This window comes from Amphiprion ocellaris, chromosome 5 (genome assembly GCF_022539595.1).
Source record: "Amphiprion ocellaris isolate individual 3 ecotype Okinawa chromosome 5, ASM2253959v1, whole genome shotgun sequence".
Classification (NCBI taxonomy): Eukaryota; Metazoa; Chordata; class Actinopteri; family Pomacentridae; genus Amphiprion; species Amphiprion ocellaris.
The window spans coordinates 9,877,947-9,897,432 of record NC_072770.1 but is presented as its reverse complement, the minus strand read 5'-3'; the positions used below and the strand labels follow the sequence as shown (position 1 = coordinate 9,897,432).

The 19,486-nt window shown below is 38.3% G+C and overlaps 1 protein-coding gene across 2 annotated transcripts in view; it reads left to right on the top strand.

Moving 5' to 3' along the window:
• The window catches only part of LOC111577385 (glutamate receptor-interacting protein 2-like), a 78,406-nt gene that overhangs the window by 44,927 nt on the left and 13,993 nt on the right, over positions 1-19,486 (top strand). For both annotated transcript variants that reach the window (XM_055010626.1, XM_055010625.1), the window contains exons 12-21: positions 791-871; positions 4,909-4,972; positions 5,658-5,803; positions 6,912-7,056; positions 12,568-12,707; positions 13,936-14,130; positions 14,823-14,979; positions 16,944-17,058; positions 18,075-18,288; positions 18,824-19,032. In XM_055010626.1, the coding sequence (XP_054866601.1) occupies positions 791-871; positions 4,909-4,972; positions 5,658-5,803; positions 6,912-7,056; positions 12,568-12,707; positions 13,936-14,130; positions 14,823-14,979; positions 16,944-17,058; positions 18,075-18,288; positions 18,824-19,032 (1,466 nt within the window). The remainder of the gene's footprint in view (positions 1-790; positions 872-4,908; positions 4,973-5,657; positions 5,804-6,911; positions 7,057-12,567; positions 12,708-13,935; positions 14,131-14,822; positions 14,980-16,943; positions 17,059-18,074; positions 18,289-18,823; positions 19,033-19,486) is intronic.

Genomic DNA, 19,486 nt, shown 5'->3' with positions numbered 1-19,486 from the left:
ACCGTGAGAGCTTTGTGGATATTCAAACTACTTATTCTTTACATATTCACACACTGAAAGACTTTGATTTGAGCTGTGTAACCCTGTGCAATTACAAATAAAGCTTTTTTTCTGCTCATTTAATAATTAAACATAGCAAGTAATTGAAGCTTACAGAGATTTTATTGATAAAATCGTCTTAACAATAACCCTAAATGTAAACGCAGCAAATCTCCTAGTGTAATGTTTAAGACTTTTGGTCTTGAAATCTTTCAAAATTCATTGTCTACCTCTTGTAGTTGTCAAGTGCAATGTTGTCGAGGAAATTAAATCACTGTGACACACAAAGAAATGTATCCGATGCAGTAAATCGTCATTCAGATTTGCTCAGTCATTCGTTAAGAGATAAATAAACTCATTAATTATCTTGTTTACAGCATTAGTGAATGAGAAGAGCTTCTTGTTGAGCTGGAAGGATGCTGAAGTGAGGAACTGATCCAAATAACTTGTTTAAAAAGTCTTAAATGGCAGCGCTGCTTCCAGTTTTCACTTGTCATGTTTGCGCCTGGATGTAGAGTTGTTTTACTGCTGGAATTAGTGCTATGAGTCATGCAGGCAAACAGTGAGGATTTGAAGTCGCTGTTTGCCCCAGAGAAGAGCAATTCAGAGAAGATAAGAGCAAGAGCTAAATGCCTTGTAATTACAAATGTTAAGCAGGATGAAAAGAACCACTTGTTGCTTTTTTATTATTTTTTTTATTGGTGGTTTTTCTGCTTGTGTGTAACGCTGTGCGTGTGTGTTTTTGTTACAGAGTCGGTGGTGCCTAGTAGTGGTACTTTCCATGTCAAACTGCCGAAGAAGAGAGGAGTGGAGCTGGGGCTCACCATCAGTGGTAGGAATGCACACTTCAAACACTGTTCACATGATGTACTTTTTGTTTTGAGAGGCTGCTGGTAGATTGTTTAAATTTCACCCAACCACCCTCTGCTTCTCAAAAGAACGCACACCTTAGCATCTATTTTTCATGTTACTCCAGCCTGCAGGGAAGCTCAATGTTTCTAAAAATGGGACAGATAACGTTTTTCATTCAGATACCACTGGCCTTACATCATGTTCACCTGTGCGCATTTGTTGGTGATCTTATAGTCTGGAGCTGTTTGTCATAGTTTATTCTAGGCCATAGTTCCAGTTGAGGAAGACTGTGATGCTACAGCTTGATATTCTTAGTCTGATATGGGTTTTGTAGGACGAATGCTGATTATCGGTGATAGAGAAAGGCCAGTAACCGATATTTGAACCTGATAGCAGAGAACCTGTCATTCATAGCTGGGCTTCCTCATCAATAAGGGTGACTATAACTGAATATGTAAAATGAAAATTGTGAGGGATTAAATTAGGACACTCTGTTTATATGGGATCAACCTAGATTGATCAATTTGTTTCCTGCAGTTGCACCTGCTGTTCTTCTCTACTTTCTTAATCTTTGAATTTTCTGTCACTGTTATTGTCCACTAAGGTCCAGACCATAAAACTTTACTAATTATTGCTTTCCAGACTCTGTTTCAGGTTAATCTGTGGTCGCCTTCTAATTTAGCTGCTAGCTGTTAGCATAGCTTTTGCCACTATGAGAGGGGTTAATTTCGTGGTTTTGGGCAACGGCTTGTGTTTCTTGTTCAGTTTTTGCTGCTTAGGAGACATTTCTGAGAGCACAGAGTGACGACAGACAGAGAGAGGCTGCATCAGACCTAAAGTACTGCATTTAATTGATCAATAATCGGCCAATAAAAATACAGATAAGATAAACGGAAAAATCCCAAATATCAGCGAAAATTATTATCGGCCCATCCCTAATTTTTAGATCATACTAAGCTTCAAACTTCAAAAGTTTGCAGATGAAGATGGCCTTTTCCTATTTCATTTATAAAATTGCACAACATCAGGTCCATAGGGTCAAATGTTTTCTACGCAGTTGTGGAAGAATGTTCTGTCCATAGTCCCATTAAACACCTGTCAGATGAACTACACTATAAACTGGGCCTTATCTCCCACCATCAGTGCTCAACCTCACTAGTGTCCTTGTGGCTAAATACATTCCTGCAGCCAGGCTTTAAAATCCTAAGAACCTTCCCCGAATAGTGAAGGAATCTGTTACAGGAGAAGATTAATGGTTTTGAGATGAGGTGTTTAACTGGAGCACAGGGGTGCAATGATCATGTAGCGTAAACAAAAATGCTTTTAAAATATTAAATAGGTTCATCATCAAAATAATGCACGCTGCAGAGTTCAGTAAAGAAGCTCATTGTGGTTAATAAATAAAGGTAATTCATGACACTATTCACTTCGCTTTCACTCGCAGTTTCCAGACTTCAGTGGGAATGACCTACATTTATTAATTATACTGAGTCTGCAATGTGTGTATGGATATTGTAGTCTGCCAGTGGTTTATTTTAAGTAGCATTAGTTATGTGACAGGAGAACTGCTGAACCTGGCATATTTTTAAATATTTGGAAGAACATAAATAAAGACAGAACTACAACTGGGGTCCAGAAACATTGCTGGAGGGAGTGTGGATCAGTATATAATTTCAGTTGTGTCCTGCCTACCTGTAAATGCTGTTTAAAGTAAACAAAAAAGATCATTCTTCTAATGCATGTGTCTGTACAGTATTTAACCTTTCTGTCAAAGTCTGGCACCTTTAGGATCCTGGGCCATAACATTGTTGTCATTTTTTCTGTGTATTTAGAACTTACTTTAATAGTTTACTGTATATAAGCATGATTTCTACCTCCTCTTGATTCTCTTGGTTGCATGAAAAGAAGCTGTCACCAGCTGCTGGCTTCAGAGATACCCCCCTACTGTGCACCTTTTTTTAAAATTTTAATTATATGCGACTCATGGACAACAGGACTTATCCCTTTTGTCTATAGACAGACAATTCAATTCAATTCAATTTTATTTATATAGCACCAATTACAGTCAGATTGTCTCAAGACGCTTTACAGAAGCCATATGCCTGAACCCCCTGAGCAAGCCCAAACAAGGAGGGAAAAAAACTGAATGAAATGAGTGTTGCTTAGTGGAAATTGACACTGAATAGAATGAATTTTTACATTAGGCATCACTGCACAGATCTCTGTGTAATGAACTGTACCTGAATACCTGTCTCTGATTTTTGCTAATGTCAAGCAGAGCCTTGTGTTTCCAGGGACACATGTTTGCATATTAATAAGAGTTTTTAAAAAAAAAAAAAAACACCTGTGTATTGCACAAATTTAAAAGCAAATTTAAGACCAACAGAATTCCCAAAGTAGCTGAGATAATTGGAAAGCATCGCCACACTCTAGTTCCTCTGTCACCTATTTCATTTTTACAAAAGAGTCCCATTTAACACATGAGTATGTAGCAGCATCATTGAACTGCTTTGCTTGTAAAACTGTAGCAGAATGAAATTGGCGTTTGCTGAGGAGGTGTGTAGAGCTCAGTTAAACATCTCCAGAAAAGTGTTTTCAATACAGCCATGTGTATAATTTTAGAAGAAATATTAACTTGAGCGTTTTTAATCAAATACAGAAATCTTGACAACTCTGATGTGTTGATAGCTGCTGCAGAATGAAAATGGCATTGCCAGATAGGGGATGAGCAGCTTCCAGTTTACTGTAATGCTGTACACCAGGTTGTACTGTGGCAGTCTCTGAGATGATAACAGTGCAATGGTGCCATCTTCTGAACGTAAGAGGACAGGGATATTACAAGACAAAAACACTGGCTATTTTCCACAAATTTACCAACACAGTTTTTCTCCTGATTGGACAATAAGGGTGGTCAAATGTGAATTTGCAAATTAGCATTTAACTGCTATTGCTATCAAAGCATTTCCAGCCTTCCACTGTTCCAGTGTGTGATAAAGACTATTATACTTGTGACGAGTAAAACTGCATTTTTTAAAAAATTTGTGTTGAACCCTCGAAACCCCAAACTCTTTCTGGGTGTTTGTGCTTCTGTCACATTGTAATGACTGTGGGCTCATTTTTCACTTCAATATAAAGTCCTGCACCTCTGTGGAAACACCACAACCATAGCTAGAAGAAGAGAGAACTCAGAAATATCTTTTGTGCAGTATCACACATAATGTCACATAGCATAAAATAGGAATGTGAAAAAAAAATCTATATTGAAATTGAAAACAACTTGAAATCAACATGTTCAGCATTGTTCTCTGTGCCCACAGATGTTACCAATATTGGGAAAAAATGGTGACTTTATAGGCATTTTATTCTTCTTTTACTCTTTATTCTTTAATCTGTTTCCATACTTGTCTACTATCTGTTCTGTGTAAAGACAGCCTGCAGTTCAACTGAAAAGTCCATCAGTTTTTGTTACAAGGCGGTTCAAGTTCGCAGGCATAGCTTTAGTGAATTTGTTGACTGCAAACTGTTGATTTTTTTGGCCAAGTTTTTACATGGAATGAAGTGATTTTGATAAAAATTATCAATTTTTAGCCTAGATGAAGATGTTTTTCCTGAAAAAAACAGAAAGTAAAGGTTCGAGATTGTTGGAAATCAAGTGTTCTAGGCTGTTTTTACAGTTTCTTGCTGTGAAGAATGGTGTATTTTTTATTTACCAAAAAAAAATCCCACCTATTCCATATCTTTCAAACCAATTTGTGAATGGTGAGGTTCATTTTATCACTTTCTTTTCATTAAATCACAGCGCTGCATCAGTAACTTCACTAACTATTTGTGGGTTCATGTTGTTGTTACTTATTATGATTTTTAAAATGACAATGCTGACATTGATTTTTATTATCATTATTTGGAATGGTAGTATTGGTAGCGGTGCTACCAGCAGTAACTCCTGTATTTGGCAGCAGTGTTATACTTTGCTGGTGTTGCTGCTGCTTCTTATTTTGATGTCATCTCCCTCCACAGCCAGTAAGAAGTCGGGGGAGCCCCTTATCATTTCTGACATCAAGAAGGGTAGCATGGCTCACAGGTATCTCAAAGTAATATTATTTTGTGGGATGTTTTATTTGGTGAAGCCCAGCTGTCTAGAATACATAATACATAATATAACATAATACATTATGTATCATAATCATGTGTCATTATAGTTACTACTCTATTTTAAGGATGCACAATATTGGTTTATTGCCAGTATGCTGACATTTTCCAACTCATTTTGGCCAATTACTGAGATATGCACATATTTTTTCCTCCTAATTGCAGAGAATATGAAGTCTATCCTGTAGTGGAATTACAATATTATTATGTCTACTCTTGTTATGATCCTCCAACAGATGCAGACATAAACTACAATGCCTTACAAATATACATATTCACTATGGAAATTAGAAAACTACTTCAACATTGATGTCAGACACGCCATATTTACTTTTATGTAACATATTCAAATAACCCATAGAACTTCTACGCTGACAGACGTTATCGGCCCATCTGTGTTCATTCCGATGAACTGAAACTAGTCTTGCATCTCTACTCTAAACATCGCTTTGCTCTCAGAATATTTGTTAATTAGCATCATTTTGTAGTTTAGATTTCACTCACACAGTGCAGTGCAGGTTGTATGACTACAGTTTGGCAGGAATCTGACAACAAATGCTTTTGTACAGCCACAGCAGACCTTGTAATATCCGTTTCTGTCTCTGTCTTTCCTTCAGAACAGGAACACTGGAGCCTGGTGATAAGCTGTTGGCCATCGACAACATCAGACTGGAGAATTGTTCCAGAGATGATGCAGAGCAGATCCTCCAGCAGTGTGAGGAACTGGTCAAGCTAAAGATACGCAAAGACGAAGACAACTCAGGTATTTCTGTGAATATCGTTTGTTCTGTGCCTCAATAAGGTGGTATTATTCTTAATCTATGTTATTTTATCATCATATTTTTAGTCTGTTGTGTGGTTTTAGAATGTGGTGAGATTGTGTATCAATGGTGGTGTGCTGCTGACTGCAAGACAAATCCCCCCTCGGGGGTAATAAAGATTACTTTGAACTAAACATGATAATATTAAGTTGCAGGCTTGAGCATTGAGCTGCAAAAATAGCCCTCTGATCGAAACTAATTGTATTCTCTGGCTTTGTTTATTGTTCCGCTCAAGAGGTAGAAATTTAAAGAGCGATGCAGTAACAGTGTTAGTCCACCAGGTGGCGCTGTTGTCCACAAGTCTGTTACGCTTACTGTTGCTGTTGAAATTGACTTTATCCATCACAGAGTTCTGTTAGATGCGTCATTACCGATGCATTATTACTGATAAAGTCAATCCAGTGTAAAACTATTAAAAAGTTATGATGCAACAGAACAAAAACACCAGTAAATACATGAAATATAATAAGACAATGAGTGGAAAAAAAGGACCCAATGTGTGGACAAACAACATGCTTGCAACAACCTTGATATTCTGAGTCTTAATCTAGCTTTGCACACGGCCACGTACTATCTTGCTAATCTTACAGCCGTCTTCTTGGATATGTGTGATTCAATACAAGAACACATTCCAGTTGTTACTGAGGGGTAACACCCTGTGTGCTTTGATATGATATGATGTGAATAAACACACACAGGAGGGAGAAACTGTGTAATCATGCTAAGTCACAAGGCTGTAATCACACGCAGACACGGGAAATTACATGCAAAGATCATATGCTCGCGCTGTATGATGACAAGGCTGTCTTTTCCTCCCTGGTTACCATGGAAACAGTGCCTTCCTCACCAGTGTAGTCCCGAGAAGTGTTTTTGACCTACTTCTGGAATTAAATGTGTTTTGTGTGTGCATTTCCAGTGAGCAGGTAATGCGAGGCAGCGTCACCTAGTGAACCTAAAGTGTTTTTTGTGTGTGCATGTGCATCAAACGAGCAGCAAGTTGAAACTTAAGAATGTCGTGCATTGGTTGTGTGGTCTGTGTGTGCGTATCAGATGAGCAGGAGACGTCAGGCAGCATTATCTACACAGTGGAACTGAAGCGGTATGGAGGCCCTCTGGGTATCACCATCTCAGGCACCGAGGAGCCTTTTGACCCCATCACTATATCAGGCCTAACCAAGAGAGGCCTTGCTGAGAGGTACATGCTCTCACACACACACACACACACACACACACACACACACACACACACACACACACACACACACACACGCGCAGTTTTTTCTTGGAAATCTAGGTTGCCAGTTTGTGTTGTAAAGGATGAAGGAAGACACTGAAGCTCCAGATTCATATTTTCAGTTCCAGTGCTTGTAGCTGACAAATCACTACTACTAGAAGTGCTACTAGCAAAGTTTCTGACTGCTTCTACTGATCTCACAAAATAATTACATAATGATAATAGCTACATACAAGATTCTTTCATTCTTGCAGGATTTCTGGCACTTTTGATGCTTTTTAGCTTGTATTTCATCACTTCAGCTCAGAAAAATATGAACAGCCTTTTAATGGCAATTGGAAATCAAAACTGAAACTCTTTCTGTTTTCCTTTCTTTAAAGAAGTAATCCACAGACTGTTGCATTTTTCCCATATTATAAATGCCACATTTTTGTTGGACGGGCCTTATAAGGCATTCTTTTTTTTTAAAACTCTCCTTTCCATTCAAATCTGTTTTGACAACAGAAACAATCTGACATAACTTGTAATGTTTTCATGTGCATTGCATCATATGTTCAGAAAATGTTGTTTATCGTCACACAAAGTAAAAATTGCTAATTTTGTACGAAAGATTCTCATAATAAACCTTGCATCTATTTATATCTTAGCCTTGCATAATATTTGGAAACCTAGACTCCCTACATAATCTAATCCTCTTCTAGCTATTTGGTCATATTGTTTTCATTTCACAGGAATACTGCTTATTGCAGCTTCATTTCATATCATATTAAGGATTTGTTCATGGTTCTGATGATGTTGCTTTTGATTAACAATTCCCGCTTTTTTCCATGAACACATTACTATCCAGATAGGTAAACCCTAATATACTCTACCATTCAAAAGTTTGGGGTCACTTAGAAATGTCCTTATTTTGAAAGAAACTGTTTTTTTTCTATGAAGATAACATTAAACGAATCAGAAATACAGTCTAGACATTGTTAATGATGTAAATGACTATTCTAGCTGGAAACGGCTGATTTTTAATGGAATATCTGCATAGGGGTTCAGAGGAACATTTCCAGCAACCATCACTCCTGTGTTCTAATGCTACATTGTGTTTGCGAATGGTGTTGAAAGTCTAATTGATGATTAGAAAACCCTTGTGCAGTTATGTTAGCACATGAAAAAAAGTGTGAGTTTTCATGGAAAACATTAAATTGTTATGAAAGACCGTTAAATGTTAATCCAAAGAAAACTCCAAGAGACTGTGCTGAAATTGTTTCTCTGACGCAAGCCTCTGGTGGTAGTAATGCGGAAAGAAACATAAAATGTCAGCAGTAAAGGCTACAAAGAAAAATGACACAAGGCGATGAACATGGACAGTGTGTGGCTTAAAATCGTGTATGAAGATGGGATGCACTAAACATGTTTGTTCGGGATGAACACTGGATGTAAACATAACTTTTGTTTATGAGAAAACTCAACAGAAAGACCTACTATAATATTATTGAAATACACCACTGTTTAAAAGTTTGGGGTCACCCAGACAGTTTCATGTTTTCCATGAAAACTTTTCAATTCAATTCAATTCAATTCAATTCAATTCAATTCAATTCAATTCAATTCAATTCAATTCAATTCAATTCAATTCAATTCAATTCAATTCAACTCACTTTTATTCATGTGCTGACATAATTGCACAAGTGTTTTCTAATTATCAATTAACCTTTCAACACCATTAGCTAACACAATGTAGCATTAGAACACAGGAGTGATGGTTGCTGGAAATGTTTCTCTATAGCCCTATGTAGATATTAAAGGAGACCCCTAGCACCTTTCCTCTTCATCATTAGCTTAGACTATGCACTGAGGAATGCAATCTTGTCCTCTGATGGTCTGACCCTAAAGTGTTGTCAGAGTAGAAGACACCCCAAAGAAGTCCTCCCAGAATTTGCATTCACAGAGGACATTGTCCTCCTGGAAAACACTCTCAGTGAAGCAGAAGACCGTCTGCATCAGGTAGAGCAAGAAAAAAGACACATCGGACTCTTCCTGAATGCTACATAGACGTTCATGCACCTTAACCCAACATCTGAAGAGACATTGCATGCACTAGATAGGTCATAAATCAAAAAAGTTGATGATTTCCTTTATCTTCGAGGCTATACCAACACAGCACATGATATAGAAACAAAAATCGGTAAAGCTTGGGGAGCATTGCACTTTCTGTCAAAACATATGTATCTCCAATTAAAACGGCAACCAGCATCAGTGGAATCCATCTTGCTTTATGGATCTGACTCCTGGCCACTAATGAAGAATTGATGGGACTTATACCAGAATATTACGGATGGTACAAAACATCTCCTGGAAATCGCACCCCACTAACAAGTCACTATATGGCTCATATCCACGCTTGTCAACCCCCATTAGGCAACGTAGACTAGCCCATGCTGGACACGTGGTGAAACACAGCGAAGCAGCTGGTCGAGTACTGTTATGGAAGCCTGAAACTATCAGAAGAACTGGCAGGCCTAGCACAACATTAAGGAAGGTTCTAGAAGAAGACACTGGTCTGGAATCCAGAGAACTTTTGACTGCAATGTTGAATAGTGGGAGCTGGAGGAAGAGCTTTATTCATGTCACCAATTCTGTCGGATGCAATTGACTGACTGACTGAGATATTCCATTGAAAAATCATCCGTTTCCAGCTAGAATAGTCATTTACCACATTAACAATGTGTAGACTGTATTTCTGTTAATTTAATGTCATCTTCATTGAAGAAAACTGATTTTCTTTCAAAAACAAGGACATATTTAAGTGAACCTAAACTTTTGAATGGTAGTGTGTGTCCCTTTTATAATTATGCCTCGTCAGTATTCAAAGTGTCAAACATACAAATGATTTCCCTCCAAAAACACAATTTGTGCTCCATCAGTGATAGTGACAAACCAGCATAAATCTTCATTCACTGAGAGCCTGAGCCCGCACATCAGCCTACACAACATGAAAACAGCTCATCTGCAGCTCCACTGGGCTTTTAGAGACATCATGTGGGTGTGCGCTGTTCTTTGTGGGTCAAGTGAAGTCACATGGGCAATCTACACCCCTTCTACTAGCAGCATTAATATCTAACGTCAGCACAAAGCATATCATTTATGTTCTCTAGATAAATCTTTCAGCGTTTTAATTTTTTACAAGTGGTATATGAATTCATCAGCAGACACACACGACAAATCATCATCATCCTTCTCTCTGTGGTAGTTTGTGTTGGCTGTTCTGTATTTCCTTACATCTTTAGTTGGTGGATGGATATGTTTACTTGTCTAAAAACATTTTTGCTTTGACGTCTGTGAATTATGGCTTTTTGGCATACTATAATGCCAGATTTAATTATGTTGATTACATAAATCTTGGGAAGCATCCCATGTTTAACGTCCCCTGGCATGTGCAAAGGCCACAGGCTGGAAAGTGACTGATTGCGTGCAGAGACTCCCACAAATTCAGACACACACACACAGAAAAAAAGATCTTTTTAGATACGGCAAAGACTGCACAATGGCTGCATTACATTATATAATAAATCCGGCATTTAATCTGAAATACCCACATGACCAGAGTCTCCAGGCATATTGTTAAATAGAGCTAAACGGCCGCACTTTGTTACACAAGTGGTGTATTTGCTCCCATCAATGAGTAAGATAACCGATAACCATATTTATTTACTGTATTTTCCATTCAGGCCAGGACACTGCACATGTACGTTTACGTGTGTGTGTCATGCGGGAGATCATTAAACAAAAGAAATGACAGAATAATTGGTCAGAATGATGCTTACCTTCCTTGGTGGTAAATGTCTTGGCTCTAGATCAAAGGTAGCTGATGTAGAAACAGCATAATCAAACCACAGGTACGTCCGGATCTGAGTTATTACCTTGTATGCTCAAGATTCACATCAGGATTTAAAAAGTAGATAAATTATGTCATCACTTTGTGGTATTATGGCAACACATGCAGGAACTTAAACCCAGCAAAAAAAGGAGCCAACTTATGTTTCCTTATTTAGGTCTCACTGTTACAGGGGTAATAGCCTTATTAGGAGAAATAATAGAAGAGGCCTTGAGCAATAAATAGAGGGATTCCCTACCAGCAGACGAGTGTGTAGCAGATGCCATTTGACGAAGTGAAGTGATGACAGATGAGATAATGAGAAACTTGAGATGGGATAGCAGCCAGGCTCCACAGTAACAAGACTGAACAGAGGATGACATAATAGTTTCCCTGAGACATAAACATCCGCGGGTGAATTTACCTTACATCTAGTCCACTACACGGCGTCTTTTTCACTATAAAATGTCAGCTTTTATAACAGGCTCACATGTTCTTCCATCATGGAGGCAGCATACTGCTTAACCCGATTCATTTCCAAATTCACACACACACACACACACACACACACACACACACTCTGCGACCCCATTTCTTGGAGTCTGTGATGTAATTGTTCTATTTCCTATACTAAACTGTTGTCGATAAAGCACTTTGCCTAAAAGCACTATAAATAAACTTTGCACAGCTTGACACTGAAAGAAAGTGCAGAGGTACAGATGATATCTCGTCGCCGACCCAGTTTTCTTTGAGCCATGTGAGTGCTTTAATTTTAGTAAACCAGCCAAAGTAAATGCAAACTTAAGATACAGAGTCCAGAAAACCTAGCATGCCTTCTTAAATACACACTGCCCTGGCTTTAATCCCTTGTACATGAATCTGCATGTAAGGTAAGACCTCCAAATAGATGATATCTCTGTCGAACTGGGGACACAAGATATGGATTGTTTTGCGTTTTTAATACAGTGGCCAGTGATAGTGGGATTAAACAGAGCCAATGATATTCATTCCTGAGTCACCTTGTTGCGACCCTGTACCAGTCATGTGTTTCTGCTTTTTATATGGGTTCTCTTTGAACATGATTATCTTTAAATTGAATTCATCAACTCAGTAACGTTGCGTTCCTTCAACACAGCGGTTCACCTTTTTATCTCAATCCAATTCCTGTATTAGATTTTTCTGCAGCTAATTTGTGCTTTGAAAAGTATTTTGAGGGGTAATTGGATAGAGTTAGGGATCGATTATGACTTTGTTTTAATTTCTGAGACAAATGGGGTTTTCAAATTTCAAAGGGTATTCCTTAAATTGCACACACACTACACGTGCGTAATTGCTAAATAAAAAAACGTATTATTTAATGCTATATTAACCCCTCTAGAGCCCTTTTTGGACTAATTATAAATGTTTTTGAGCAATCTTATATAAACACATTTAACCTTAGTTTAAGTCCCCATTATTTATATAGCACATTTAAAACAACAGTCTTTGGCCCAAATTGCTAGTCTTACAATACTCTCTTTTCCTGTGTCGGCACAAGACTAAATTCTTCTTTGTGTACCTGTGTGTATCGTGTTACCAATTTGTGTTATTTTGTGTGTCTGCAGGACAGGGGCTATACATGTAGGTGACCGGATCTTGGCTATCAACAGCGTCAGTCTGAAAGGCAAACCGCTGAGTGAAGCCATCCACTTGCTGCAGATGGCCGGAGAGACGGTCACCCTCAAGATAAAGAAACAGCTTGACAGTGAGTATAAAAAGTCTTAATAGTAACTCTGCACACATTATGATGTGTCTCTTAGTTTGACTTTTGCCTCAAAGCATTTGACAACAAAAAATTATATATTTTTGGGTGGTCTTGATGCATCTTCTTACATCTTATCTGTAACTTATGCTGCTCACTTGAATTGCTCTGGAGCAAGTTATGTTCAAGATCACAGATCAACATGTACAAAAATGCTACTTGGTGCAGGTGATTCTTTTCCCATGGATCCTGTGGAGTTCAGTGCATGGATAGTGAGAGGGTGCACGTTTTTATTGTCTTAAACCTTTTCCTTTCTTTAACAGACATTTTGGGCATGCTCAACCCTTTTTGCAGCACAGTCCTTACAGGGTTTTCAGAGATTTTCAAGAAATAGGACCTGCAGTACAGAGATTTTTTTGCGGGACAGTCTCCTAAATGTTACATCAATCATAAATCTAATACCAGAAATAAACCCACTTTTTCAAAATATATATATTAAACATTTGCACTGCATATGTGGTATGGAAAGAGTTAGCCATTTGGAAGCATTTATATCTCACTGTGGGTCAGAATAAATGTTTCTTTAAAGAAAGATGCGTCTGTACAACTCATCACTGAGTAGTCAGAGGGGGTGGCAGTCATGATCACATTAGGACTGATTCAATGTGATTGTAGAATGTCTATTCACCTTATGTAGTTTACTACAGCTGTTTTCTTCTTCTACTTGTCTGAGTCACTTTAAATAACTGTGCTATGAAATGTGTAAATATTGTATATTGACAATTTGTCTTTTAGTATGTGTATAGATATTTAAATTAGAGTTTGTTTATAGAATTTTAGAGAATGTCTTTTAGAGTATACACTAGCCTTTAATATTGTTACTAACCTTTTTGTTGTATAAAAGCTGCTGAATACTTGAATTTCCCTCAGGATTAATAACGTATCTGTTTATCTATCTATCCATCTATCTATCCATCCATCCATCCATCCATCCATCCATTAGAAAAGTCTGTTAGCTAGCCAGCACTAGCTTCAGTTGTACCACAAGTTGTCTCCTACAAGCTTCTATTATGTGGTTTTCTAAAGGGTCTATTCAGAAAAGATTTGACAAAGGTGAGATTGAGAATGTCAACAATCCGTGGTGTGCATTCTACCAACTATTCAAGGAAACATTCTTGTCTGAAAACAGATTTATTAATGTTTACTTGTTTGTTTTTGTCTTTTCTCCAAGACTTAGAAGATAGGAAGGCAGCCGAGGTAGAGGACACAACAGAGAATGAGGTCAGTGACCCTGAAGAGGACGATTTGACAGACAGCCAACAGACCAATAAGCTATCAGAGCTTTACTCCACAACCATACCCAGCGTTGACTCCGCCATGGAGTCATGGGATGGCTCAGGGCTGGACGCAGGCTATGGCAGCCAAGGTAGGTTTCAGATTAACACGCTTACTGTAGATGGTGAAAGATTAGAATGGCTGTACATTGCAAAACACATATTCAGAGTCATGTTAAGCATTAACAGTTAATTTCTCTCAATCGATTAAATATATGTTGTAAGTATTACCTGCACTACTATTTGATGAGATGGAAGACCACAGCTTGTTTGTAGTTGACACTGTATAGGCTGAAAAAGTTGGTCACTCGGGTTACAGGAAGTTGGCAAGCAGAGAGCATTGTGGGGTTTCTAGCTCACAAAGGGCCACCGTGACATAGTCTTTTGTGACAGCTAATGGTTAACCATGAGTGCTGTCATGCTGAAGATGTGCTGTAGTCTAGTGTGACGGTGCTTTTACAGCCTAGAGGCACTCATGTTAACAGCTAATGTGTCCTGTGTTGAAAGTGGGTGTTTCAGCAGATGGAATAGTTTTTGCATCACTCACTTTGTGTTATCATTTGAGTGATTGCACTAAGAAAGAAGCTGTTCAAAATTTGCCTCCTTAATTCTGAATATTTATTTACTAACATACGTAATGCAAGTTATTGTATTTTGTCTGATGTAAACGTATCTTTCAAAACACTGATGATGATGAGGCAGCATCTGTTTTTCCAAAATGACTTTCTGTAAAGCAGCAATCTGTAAATGAGCACCGTTCAGGCTTCCGTCTATCCTCCTGCAGGTACATACAGCCATCAGGCAGCTGGCATCGCCCTTCACCCACATGAGTGGCGTAGTGCCAAGCAGCAGCGCAGCACCACACCTCCACCTGGACGCCGGAAGAACTATCCTTTCAGCGATGGAGGCTTCAGTGAGGACGACTGGGACAAACCTCCAGGGTAGGATTGAACCAAGTTTTACCTTCTTTACTACACACCACATATTCTTTCTGTCTTTGTTCATGTTAGTTAATGCTGCATTTTCATTAAGCTTCCAGTCATTGTTGCACTGCATGACAAAATCTGATGATGCAGGTTTGCTTTGTTTGTTCATTGACACTGGACATAAAGTCTGCATTGAATTTTGCTAATTTATTTAAAAGGATTCTTAAAATTAAAGCGAACTTGTTCATTGCGATAATGAGACAGATTACTCAAGTGAATGCATTATTGAAATTAATGTATTAAAACTAGTGGGTGTCTGGAGCACTATAGCACTCTTTTCACAATGGTTACCTGTGACCTAAAGATGATAGAATTTGTAGTAAATGGGTTCAAACATACTAATCTACTGGTGTGATCCTTTAACTATCTGAAACACCCACCAGTAGGTTTGAAAGGAATATTGTCTTACACTCAAAATCACACCCTTTATCAGAGGCAGAAACTGTAAAAATGAACCGTGTAATCATCTATGACATGCTGTTATGTTGGGAAAATTAACTGAATTTAAGCTTAAAATTGTGATATTTATTCAAAATTGCTGTATTCTACATGCCTCATTTAAAAATTAGCCAAAAATAACCTGTTTGCTCTAACCAGGTTCTATAAAACAAAACAAAGCAAAAAAATCTGCATTTGTGAGTACAACTGGGCTGTGACCACCAGTACCGTGACCAAAATTCTGTGCGTTTTTGGGTGAACTGGGTTGAACTGCAGGCTGTGTTTACACAGAGCAGAGTGTAGACAAGCATGGAAACAAATTAAAAATTTAATTAGTAAAATATCTACTGTGGGTAGATCCGGTAGTAAGATGCCTGTGGGCAAGTAATTAAGGAAATTCAAATGACTTCTCTTCACAACAGCAGTGCTCTTTCCATCAAAAATGAGCCTACAGTATATAAAAATGTGACGTAAGAAAATGTTTGGAGTTCAGGAGGTTAAGAACATCATTTTATCTCAGAGGCCTTGTGGACTGGATGCAATAATTCACTTATTTCATGTGATAATGTTAGAATTATATGGGTAAAAGTTGTATTTGTCATTTTTTGTCAAAACTAACTTGTTCATGGCATAATTTTCTGCCCAGTTGTTAACATCATACAGTATTTAAAGGCTTCAATTAAGGGTGTTTTCCTTCATATTCAATGCAGATGATGTCTGTCCTGTCACATTGCTCAAATCGGGTACATAGGAGACAGGGGTTGACTGTGTTTCACCGCTAACTTTATTTTCTCTAGGGAGGGTATTTCAGCTTTATTTTTCTCTGATTGACTGTGCCATCATCAGCACCAAGAGTTAATGATGAAGTGTACATTTCAGTGTAGAGGTTGAGTCATGAAGCCAGTGAGACAGACTGAGTATCTGTTTGTTTCTGTGTGTGTGTAGTGATGAGTCAGGAGGTTAAGCCTTGTGAGGATAGTAACATTCACTGGAGTTATATAACACCGATGGGGGTGGAGAAAGACAGGAAGGATGTGAGGGGTGGAATCAGCTCCACAGTGAAAGTGAATTAATCTTGTCAGTCGGGAACATTCAGTGTTAAAAGATTACTCGTGTTGGATTTAACCAGAGCAGATAGCCTTGTTCTGTACAGACACCTCTCTGTGTTCCCATTGGCTTTATTGATGATGCCAGTACTCTATTAGTAATATAAAAGAGCAAATGATTTTTTTTCCCCTTAATGCGCACATTCAGTTTCACAGTATGCATTTAATATTTTTGTCAGGTAACTTAGAGATATTGCAGGTACAGAAATGGTTCTTGTTGTAAAGTAAAACACAGTTTATATAGTATACGTTTTACCAACAGGCACATCTGCAGTGTTAAAACCTAAATATGTTTTTATTTGATGGCTTTTTATGGATTATGACGGCTTTTATTTTAACCAATGACATAACTAGTTTCATTTGTGTTTGTCACAGATTTATTGGCCAACAACCAGATGGTATTCTTTTGGATCCAGACGACAGTTTCTGGTGTCAGGCTCTGGAGGACCTAGAGACCTGCGGCCAGTCAGAACTACTCAGAGAGATAGAGGTGAGTTATCTTTTTTTTAATATAAATATACATACACATACAGTCCTGCCACAGATTTTTATTGAATACAACATTTTGCCCATTGTTTACACTAAATAGATGTGTCATATATGATTAGGTCTTATTTTCATTTTATTGTCCAGAGTATGTCTACATTCCTTTATTTTGCTTTGTGATGCAGAGTGGTGGAGGAGTATACGTATTTAGTTTACCTTTTATGAATATAAAATAGCAAACTCTGTGACATATAACAGTGCTACAGCATAACCCCTTCGCTGAGAGCTATAGACCCAGCTTTATGTACACAATAGATGCATACTTTATTCATCCCCCTACGGAAATTCAAAGTAGGTCCAATAGCTCACACATGCTGCACACAGTAGATAAAGGAACAATGTACAAAAGAGCATGCAACTGAAGTGCAAATCGTGCTGGTTGAAGAAACAGCAACAAGATGCCAAAAATGCTGGTATGTACAGAAATGTGCAAAAATCATTAGTATTTACAGTAAGGTGCAAATTGGTGGTATTTACAATAACGTACAATGCTATGAGAGTACACAGCACAAAAAATAGAGTTATCACGGTATCAAAACCATTAAACTGTCCTCAGCTACTAAATATTTAAAGAAAACAAATATCAAGCACTTTATTTGTCTCAAAGGAGCAACTGGTTGCGCAGTAGTAAAACGTTAGAATACAAAATACAGGAAGAAAAAAAATACAGCATTAAGTTACTGCAAAAACAAATGATGTTAAGAATTTGCATATAAATAGGTATGTGCAGTTGTTAAAGGGTATCAAAGAGTTTTTTTTATCTGTATGTATTGGCAATGGGACTATAAGAAGCATTATTTGTGAAACATCAAAACATCTTTATATGCACGCTTTTTATTCCCTGTATCACTCACTACCACAACTAGAGAAAAAGAGATGTATAAAAATGCATATCCCTACTGTTAAGACAGTCATGTTAGCATTAGCTTGAATTAAAGTGTGTGTACTTTTTTTGTGCAGGCGTCCATCATGACAGGCACAGCCATCAGCCTAGGTGTAGATGGTGTCAACAAGCCTCCAGGTGAGCCCATACTGAGCCACAGCAGGATGAGCCCGTTGCGGAGAAATTCTCTCCTACACCAGGGGAACCTGCTCCACCAAGGTGCACACCTCCACCAGGGGGCCCACCTGCACGAGGAAGCCCACCTGCATGAAGGGGCCCATCTACACCAAGGTCAGTAGCCGATGTGACAGGACCACGGGTGTCTGTTTCTCCCGATTCTCAATATTGAACAGACAAGAAAAAAAATCATTCATTGTCTTATTAATAGAAGGAACAAGTTACCTAGCACATAAACTCACGTTTCTAGTTTTTTGTTCATATTGTCAAAAAGGTGCTTATTCTGCCTTGTTATTTAGGTTATAGTGGGTAGTGCTACTGTACAGGACTGCCAGCTATTCCTAATGTTTTCCTTCCTTTGTTTATGTTATGGGAAGGGAAAAAATTAAGGGACACTTTTTTAGTGATGCAGATCTGTACGCTACCCACTGTGACCTTCAGAATAAACAAACTAGGATCATAAACTTTTTGATGTCAACCGACAAAGTGGAAGTTCCATAGGGCCAGATTTTGTGGCAGAGCTGTTGCATTGGATTGCATTAAGATTTCACTTTTACCCCCAAAAAATTATTACCATGTATAGATGGGCTGTTCACTAAATGTTTTTCAAAACACATAATTTAAAAGCTCACCCCCGTTTTCCACCCAGATCCCCACATGCATGATGAGGCCCATTTCAACCAGGATGCACACCTGCACCAGGGAGGCCACATCCACCAAGACAACCAATCTCCTCTGCTTCACCACGAGCCCAAGGCCAAGGCCTCGTTGAGAGTATCAGAGAGAACGTGGGAGTCTCGTCGGATCAAAGAGGAGATGCAGGGTATCCTGTCTCCAACGCCTCTGGAGCTGCACAAGGTAAGTTTAGACCTGTACTGTAGTTCTTTTTGGTTCTTGAAGATGTTTCAACTCTTATCCAAGAGGTTTCCTCAGTTCTCCCTTGTGGGGAATTCTCCAAGGAATGGTGGCGGTGAAACTCCCTGGGAAAGAATGCTAGGACTCCACTGAATGTGGCTGAAATATGGTGAAAAAGCTTGTTTTTACTGATACCCTAGGTTGTGGACGTTATGTTACGATCCACAGAGTTGATATGTCTGTAGAAACCCTCATTGTACTTGGTTGTCAGGCGTGAGTTTTCTGATTGTCTCCATTCCATCAGATATAGGTATACTTGTAAAAACTAAGCTAACATTGAATTATGCCATGGCTTTGTGATGAGTTTCAGGACCTTGTTGACAAATTGGCAGAATTTTGGATAGGATAAAGATTTCCAACCAGAGATGCAAAGATTGTTGTGTAGTGTTTTGCACTA